This window comes from Rosa rugosa, chromosome 1 (genome assembly GCF_958449725.1).
Source record: "Rosa rugosa chromosome 1, drRosRugo1.1, whole genome shotgun sequence".
Taxonomy (NCBI): domain Eukaryota; kingdom Viridiplantae; phylum Streptophyta; class Magnoliopsida; order Rosales; family Rosaceae; genus Rosa; species Rosa rugosa.
The window spans coordinates 24246012-24254974 of record NC_084820.1 but is presented as its reverse complement, the minus strand read 5'-3'; the positions used below and the strand labels follow the sequence as shown (position 1 = coordinate 24254974).

At 34.8% G+C, this 8963-nt stretch overlaps 1 protein-coding gene across 3 annotated transcripts; it reads right to left on the bottom strand.

The window, feature by feature from the left end:
• Positions 1–348: 348 nt before the first annotated feature.
• LOC133724343 (probable glucan 1,3-beta-glucosidase A) lies at positions 349–4115 on the bottom strand. 3 transcript variants are annotated; one of them, XM_062151043.1, is made up of 9 exons: positions 3887–4115; positions 2877–2986; positions 2638–2757; positions 2350–2544; positions 1961–2116; positions 1663–1832; positions 1358–1507; positions 896–1248; positions 349–751 (listed from the first exon to the last, which is right to left on the bottom strand). In XM_062151043.1, exons 1-9 carry the CDS (start codon positions 4050–4052, stop codon positions 567–569), a joined length of 1605 nt encoding a protein of 534 aa, XP_062007027.1. In that variant the 5' UTR covers positions 4053–4115; the 3' UTR covers positions 349–566. The 3 variants fall into 3 exon arrangements, with proteins under 3 accessions (XP_062007027.1, XP_062007029.1, XP_062007028.1); XM_062151045.1 differs by having other exon boundaries at positions 3873–3975; XM_062151044.1 differs by lacking the exon at positions 3887–4115 and having other exon boundaries at positions 2877–3077.
• Between the last annotated feature and the right edge of the window lie 4848 nt (positions 4116–8963).

The window sequence follows — 8963 nt, the reverse complement described above, 5'->3', positions numbered from 1 at the left end:
AATCTGTAGTGGACAAGATTTAAGAGCTTGAGTGCTCCCACTTCATTTGATTGCTCTGATAGAAATATATTGAATATACATGGGGTGTGCACGTTTATTTGTTTTGACTAATTAGGTTATAATTTAATATTGCACACTTATAAATTTTCGCTATTACAAAGTGAAGTGGTATTGTTGGGGCACTTGTGTAGGGCTTCCCCAAGCTTTAGATCAATGGCTTTATTGTAAACAAGATTGATCCAATAAAATTAACATGGTTGCACCCCAGGTTTTAGCAGTTCTTCCACAACCTATGTTGGTGATTCATCCTTGAACTGAATTGAAAAATAATTGCAGATAGACTGTTGCTTCCACAAGATTAATTGAAAAATAATAATACCGGTACTGAAACGAGTTTGTTCCATAAGAACAGAAAATATTTATAGGTTGAGTACAAGAATGCTTGGTTATTAGCATTTAAAACCACATCAAGCATCAGAGATAAAAGAACTATTCTATTTTCCTCATTTTTCTTTGATAGAGTCCAAAGACAGCTGATTCAGCATTATTCCAGATTATAGAATAAGCTAATTGAGTTTTATATAGTTATTCTCGATCATCCATTTGAGGCTCCAGTGATTGTGCTGACACTTGTAAGACCAGTACGCCCATCCAAAAGTAGCACGGCCGTAAACATCTAGTTGTGCTTTGGCAAATCTCTGGTAGTCTTGCATAGATGCTCCATTTATTGCCCATTCTGCAACCCATTCCCCTGTAGAGTATACAAAGTACGGAGCACAGCCTCAACCAATGTAGCTTATCAGGCCTTTGTATTGTAAATTTTTGTTTGTTTTAAGAAAAAGCAAACAAAATAGTCATAGATTAACAAGTACTGATTGCTTCGATCATGTCTTACCAACAAAAGTGAGGCGTCCATTAGAAGTGGTCACAGCAGCGAGATCAGAACCTCGTTGGTTGTAGATGAAATCGATGTTTTTTTGCACACTAAAACCGTTGAACATGTCTGAATACAAGCTGTAGTAATGCACATCTATGACTACCTTACTGAGGCCTTGGGCAAATGAGAGGAGCTCCTTTCGATCAGCAGGTCCCAAGCGGTTTGATAGGATCACATAAGCACTTGAGGTGTACTTCCTTACTGCATCATAACCAGCTTTGTAATACTTTTTGAGGGTGTCTAGAGTCACGAGTGGTGCCCAAGGCTCATTTATTAACTCAATTGCTCCGAGAGCTGGATTTTTAGCATATCTGCACATTTGTTGGTTGCAATCTCGCCTCATTAGCGTGAGTGTGTGAGTGAGTGAGTGAGTGTGTGTGTGTGTGTGTGTGTGTGTGTGAGAATTTAAAGGCGTTAGACCTTGCTGCTAGGAAATCTATAACTTTCACGGTGTCCCGTATGCTGGAATCTCCAAATTCCAGATACCCATCTCTTGTTGCACTGTGTTCCATGCCGTTTTGGGAAGCTTGAACCGCATGTAGATCTATAATCACCTTCAACCCATATTTTCTGCATATATATTCAAGGAGTAAAACAGTAATTACACTAATTTGAAGCATTTTCCTCTCTGTGGTTTATCTGTAGTTGTGTACCATTTTTTTTATGTTCTGTGCTAGTGTGTGTGCTTATAAATGTTTGATGATTTTTCAGTACCCAGTACTTACCGTGCCCAAGTGAAAGCATTGTCCAAGGCTTGCAATGATCCCCCAACAAAAGGCTTTGGAGGTGTTGGATCATATGCAATCCACCATCCAACTGGTATCCTCACAGCATTCAAGCCGTTGGATGACATGAATCTGAAATCCTCTTCAGTGACGTAAGAGTTCCGGTGGTCCTATATATTAAGCATAGGTGGGTTTAACGTCAATTACCATTTAGTATTGACTGCATTCTTCTATCTGTTTAAACAGTTGAGTTACATCAGATCAGTTTGCTGATCTTTTTGTTAAGATGCAAATTTACCTGCAGGATTTGAGGGGCTTTATCCGGACCATAACCATTTGTTATTTGGTATTCACCTTGTAATGAGCCTACTATTGTCATAATAAACACAGATGGATTACCGTCATCCCAACCCGAGCCTCCATAATCTGCAGTCAGTACCGTATCTGATATTGCCTGATCACAACAAAAAACTGTGTCATTAATTTTCTAATTCCTCTTTTATTCAATCTATAAAAGTTCAAGCCAAATTATAACTAATTTACAGTTAATGGAATATTGATCGTATTGTCTGTCATATAATTAACATCAAGTACTAGAGCAGCCCCTTTCAAACACGTGCTGATCTAACAACATAATATCTGATATAAACTCAATTTGCTAGCTCATGCTACCAGAGGGAAAAGTACCTGGAGAAATAAGTCATTGGATGCTTGAATGCGAATCCTATTTGGCTCGCCATCTTTTCTTACAATCCGAAATGTTTCGGTGTCACCAGGTGCATCTCTCATTGCTACTATCCTGTTGGTTCCCTGGCGTGACAATCCCACAAACTGCTTGTTTGATACTCGAAAGTTGAAAGAATTTTCATCGATCCTCCACAACTGTATTTGTTACACAAAGGAAGAAAAATCAGTTGAAGCATGGAAAGTACATGTGAAGCTAAAGCTAAGTCACCACTGATCTGGAGAGCTCACCCTGAAAGTTTCCCAATCAGAGGCTGCAGTGCGATTAATAACAACAATGGAATCACCCCCATTTTCTGCAGCCAAATAGTTCTGAAGCTTTGTGGACTTCAATTGCACCTTTGTCCCATCCTTTTAATACATCATTAAAATCAAAAGCTTCAAATTATTGATCAATATGGTTGAATATCCCATTAAAGAACTGGAACAAACTAAGACAAAACACTACTAGCCAGCAGAAACTACTTTACCAAAAGATCTTTGTTAGGTATTTCATCAAAGAGAGAAGGTTTCATCCAACCCTCTACAACAAGCCAGTTCCCAAGATTCACAGATTTTAATGGCAACTTCAAGTTCTGCGCTGATGAAAGAGAAACAAAACATGACAAGTAAAGAGCCAAAACAGGGTAGATATTATAGTATGCCATATTCTTATGTCAATGAGAAATGGAAAGACCTCAGCTACATATATAGTAGCAAAAGTTTGGCATAGTTAAAGCATGTACAAGATAAGTATACTATTCAAACTTTATTGACTTAACTAATCAAATAGTTTCAAGTCAATATGTCAAGGATGGAAGTTAATATGTCAAGGATGGGGACACCATGGGGCTGCTGTGCTTTAGTTAATCAGAACATTTTGTTTCCAGCTGAAAGCAAGGGATTACATGGTTAGGGTGGTTAGAGTCTTATAGATGGTGCCTTTAGGTTTGGGTGCTTCATACTGAGCATGGCTGCAATGCATCGAGACCAAGTTGCACCAAGATGGATGTGTAGTGTTTTGCCGTTTCTTATGATTTTCCACTCTATGACAAAACAAAAATGATTTTCCACTCACCTCGTGGGCCAGCAATTGGAAATAAATTTTGGTGCGCACACACGCTAACACTATAAAGCCAAGTCTGGTGTCATCGACTTCACCAAGTTATAAAATGTTCATAATACCATTCATCTTAAACAGTAGAACCTCATAATAGGATCATCTTAAAATATTATTATGATACAACAAAACCACTTCTATGATGATTTGGGTAACAAAGCCACTTCTATGTTCACTATTATAACACATGCATTGTACTGGTACGAAGCTAGTAGATTTTAACATATGCATTTTTCTCTAAACTGAACTTGTTCTAGACTTTTCTCAAACACCAATGACCAAAATAATAATAGTCTGAAAATTGTTTCCATTCTTAGAAAGAGAAATTGTAAAGATTATAGAGAAAGAGAGCAAAATATGTATTTACGTTCTCAATCGGACCTCCATAGGCGACTCCTTGATCTATTGGTCCTTGGTCTTCGCACCATCCAACCTTAAGAAGATGAGAAACACATGCCCGAAACTGAGATTGATTCAACAAGCAAAACTTAAGAAAAACAAAAAAAAGAATAAGGAAAATGAAAAGAGTAATCAATCTAGAAATCATGTAACAAATCTGAAGTGTGAATCTATAATGTAATTTACAAAGATGAAAGTTGATTCCAAGTGAAGGAGGAAGAAATAAAGGAATGGAACAAGTCCAGAAAAGAGTCATCAAAAAAAAAAAAAAGAACAACAACAAGTCCAGAAAAGAAGAGATCAAGAGAAAAATCTCGTTGGGTTTCAAAGCATTGATGTGAGTGTAAGTGGACACTTGTCCACTCACCATAGCATTGACGGACTTAACTCCATCTAATTTGTTCTCTGTTTGAATCCCAAATGAGTGGCAGCAGTTTGTCAACACACCCAAAAGAAGCTCGGCGTAAGTTACTCTCGGAATATATATTCACGTAGGAATCATTTCTTTTAAGAGATGAATTGTGAGACTTACTTTTTAATCACATGCATATTGAGAATTGACAGTTAGATTTTTAGGTCTCTATAATTAGGTCACTTAAACAACATTTTTAGTCAAATTAAAAATCATTGAGTTATTCATAATTGTAGTTTACCATAATAAATATGAATGGTTCAAATTGTATAGATTCGGTTCGCCATTTATTTGATCAATTTAGCAGAAAATTTGTAGAATTAATCTACTTGTAGAGAGCCCAAAACAACGGTCGAGATGTCGGTATGTTATCGAAAAGTGGGTCCTACAAGCTATCTCTTAAAATGGTCAGAAAAGTAGGTCCTATGAATAGATCACTAGTCTATATATATGAGGGTCATTTCACTAAGAGCCCCTTTTTTGGCCATTTTAAGGGACTCCTTGTGGGATCCACTTTTTGATTGTATCTCGTTATCTATACTGTTCAGTTTTTAGGTCCTAATGTATAGATCATTTTTGCAAATTTTCAACCAAATTGATGATCGTTAAGGTATCTAACTAGATTAAATCAATGAACGAACTAAATCTATCCAACGTGAACCGTTCGTGTTCATAATTGTAAATCGAAGTTATTAATGCCTTAATGATTATTAATTTGGCTGAAAATTTGCAGAGATGATCTACTCATATATATCTAAAAACTGAACGGTTAAGATATGAATATGTGATCGAAAAATAGGTCTAATGAGCTATCCCTTAAAATGGCAAAAAAAAAAAAAAGAATTCCTCACTAGAAGGGCTATATATATTCTAGTGAGGGATCCCCTTTTTTTGGCAACTTTAAGGGATCAGTTATCACTTTTCGATCATATATTCAAATCTCAACCGTTCAGTTTTTAGGTCTATATGAGTAGATCACCTCTGCAAATTTGCAACCAAATTATTTAATCTATTTCGATACCTTAATGATCATCAATTTAGCTAAAAATTTGCATAAGTAAACTACATATTGAGACTTAAAAATTCAATCGATCGAGATGCTGAAATGTGATCGAAAAGTAGGTCCAACAAGGAATCTCTTAAAATGGCCAAAAAAGAAATCTCTTAGTGGAATGACCCTCATATATATATATATATATATATATATATATATATATATATATATATATATATATATATATATATATATATATATATATCAACATACTAGTGATATATTCATACGACCTAAAAGCTGAAATGTCGATATACTCATATGTGATCGAAAAGTGGATATTACAAGCGAATGAAGCAATCCTACAAGTCATGCTTTTTACTATGAATCAATCGGCAACAAAAGCTACCCATAAAAATAAATGTACAAACATTTTTCGATGATTTATTTGTTGGAAAAAGCCTCCCAAAAAAGTGATGAAATTTATTTTTCTGTTGTAAATATTATTATCTATGTGGATGTCCATGTAAATACTCATTAGTTATGTACTTTGATGTAAACCCTACCTCTATATAAAGGAGGCTAATGAGACTGAATGATATACTTCTACTTCCTCCCAACTATTCTCTCTCCATATTTTCTCAACTTTATAACACGTTATCACCACGCTCCGCTGAGCAATTTTTGTTTTTTTTTTATTTTCATCGATGCTCTTGATCAATAACTTATATATATGTTTGATTTGCATTTCATGGTTCATTGCTTGTTATATTTCAATTATCCAAACCACCCACGAGGATATGCACAAAATTGGATGACCTAATTGCATCCATTATCCCTCAATTGTGCGATGTGGTGATCGGCGATCAATTATCTATAGATTTCATGGCATAATTCTATAAATCCCTCAATTATTTTATGATGCATGATTCAATCCTCTGTACGCATATTCTTGAGTTGTCATAGTTACTGTACATGTATTTGATTCTATTTAATGATCTATATATATCTACATAACACACTATGCATGTCTAGATAATTGAAATAGCATGCCTTTGATTCTATTGAATTCCAATTTCTTTTTAGAATCATGCATGAATATGTTTGTTCATATGATTGAATCAGATGATCGAATACGTTTGTTCTTTTTGTAATTACATAGATATGTATAAAGCACAGGGGTTATGTGAAGGAAGGTTACCTTGGTTGATAAGGTTTCTTCTGTCCCTTTTTCTATTCTTCCTTAATGGCACACTGTTGGTTTATTGCTATATGATTAATCTTTATGGCTAGTTTTTGCTAAAGACGTTATGTTAGACTTTATCGTCTAACATAAGAAATCGATCAATATATACAATTGATTATGTATATACTACAGTTTGCAGATACATGCTTCCATATGAGCCGAGCAAAGAAAGGCTAACACAATTCCCGATTGGTTAAGGCTTTGAACCTTTGAATATAGATCGAAATCATGTTCTTGATCTTATTGAAATTTTTCAAAGGTTATGTAATTAAAATTTTCTCAAAGCTTAACGAGGGCCAGAAGTTCCTCAGAGTTATACAATGATCGAAACCACATATTGTGATCCCTGATCATATGAGGACTTGAAGTTCCTCTAGGATCATGAAATGTAAATTGGAAAATTGTGACATGAAGTCTCTCAAATTTATACAATTACGAGGGCCAGAAGATCCTCAGAGTTATATAATCGAGTATATGAACTCACATATTTTTTATCCCCAATAATTATAAGAGGGTCGGAAGTTCCTTAAAATGTTTGGGTATTGGGGTTCCCTCCTCTGCAAGACAATATAAATTTGAAGTTCAATTTTGAACACTTGCTAAATCTAGAAGCTACGTTCTCCACAAGATAAAATTATGTTCTTGTGTGATTAGAGGAGAGAGAAAAAAGATTATCATTTTGAGAAGTTAAGCAGACTAGAAGTTCTGTGTAATTTCTTCATTAATGGAACCAGAAGTTTCCACAGTTAATTTTATTGCATAGTTTATCTATTTATTTTTCCTCCTTGCAATTTTTCTATTTTATTGTGTACTTTCATTATAGTATTTATCTTTTAAATTAATTTTTTTTGTTACTCATACGGACCAGCAGTCCTATACCTCGAACATATAATTTCGAATGTAATATTTTTGAACCAGAAGTTCAAAATTTCATAGTAGAACCTGAAGTTCTAACAGTAAAACTCAAACCCGAAGCTTTGAGTATAAAATATAAATTAGTTAAAAGTGAACTTGAAGCTTCACTATAGTCACCTCGAGCCTGAAGTTTCGAGCGCCAAATTTGTTTGAACCCGAAGTTCAAATTACGAAATATTAGAACTTGCAGTTCATAGAAATAAATTCGAACATGAAGCTTCGATTACACATATAATTCATTCGTAGTTTATTTGACTTTATGTCAACTTGAACTAGAAGTTTTGAGTAAATTTTCATATGTCGATTGATACATTCTTCCTTATGCTTGCTTAAAGCATTCCACCTTAGAACCTGAAGTTCTAATTGTGCAGACTCGAGCCATAAGTTTTGAGTGAATATATAGACAATTTATCATAACGTTTTAATCTGGGTTAACCTCAAACCTGAAGCTTTGAGGGGATTATTTTGACACCAATTTAAAAGTAAGCAGATATTTAACCGTTGGGTTATGACGAATGAGTATAAGTATACCCCAAATTTGTGATCGTGGATTTTGTAATTAAAAGAGACCAGAACCTGTAGTTCCTTGATCCTTAATTACATGAGGACTTGAAGTTCCTCGATGATCATACTCACTAGATGACAATATAAAGTCCCTAATTTCTAAGTTATGGTCATGAAGATAATATAACAATCATCTCAGATCTTACATATCTAATTGATGGCTCCAGAAGAGCACATATTATTGTCTCTTGCATCCTATGCCTCCAATATTACCAGAGATGTATAACCTCTCCGTCTCATGGATCTCATTGTATAGCAAGAAAGCTGATTGACATGGCTACACCATGAAATGCCACCAGAAGTGGATCATGGCAAGAGAGAAATCAGGAGTCAATGTAAATATTGTCCTAACATCCACACATGAGGAAATTACAAATTGGGCGTGTGTCTATTGCACTTTGCACACTATATGAGTCTTTATCAAGCCATTTTCAAAATGGCACTAGTCAAATTAAATTGCAATGACTAATAAGAACATTGAGATTCATCTAACATACCTGACGTCTTTTGCTTACAATAAGCAACTTGAAAGCACTATTGTGTTATTCCTCAGATTTATTGTAACCTCTTGAGTTTTTATTGAAACTAAATGTTTCTGAATCCGATTATCTAGGAACCTGATGTTCCTTAAGAGGTTGTTATAAATTGAAAAATTGAAACCTCAAGTTTCTTGGATCTCCAATTATATGAGGGCTTGAAGTCCCTCCTCTTTATGACTACAGATTTATATGTGACGCAGAACTTGAGGTTCTCCACGTGATAAAGTCACTTTTTTATTATGGATTGTAGTCTTTAACTCAAAATTTTGAGTATATCATTCTGGCCAGCAGTTCAAAATGAATTTGGTCCATTCCAATTGTCAATATTTCACAATTAATGTTTACTCAAGCTAAGGTAACACTCATATTATGAGTTGTAGCTCTTGATC

Excerpts from the sequence above, each read along its gene's own strand:
- LOC133724343 (XM_062151043.1), bottom strand. The coding sequence starts at position 4,052 with ATGATTTCTAGATTGATTACTCTTTTCATTTTCCTTATTCTTTTTTTT. Across the intron at positions 2,987-3,886 it reads TCAAGGAGTCGCCTATGGAG|CGCAGAACTTGAAGTTGCCA; the intron begins GTCCGATTGAGA and ends CTCTTTCATCAG. Across the intron at positions 2,117-2,349 it reads CCAATGACTTATTTCTCCAG|GCAATATCAGATACGGTACT; the intron begins GTACTTTTCCCT and ends TGTTGTGATCAG.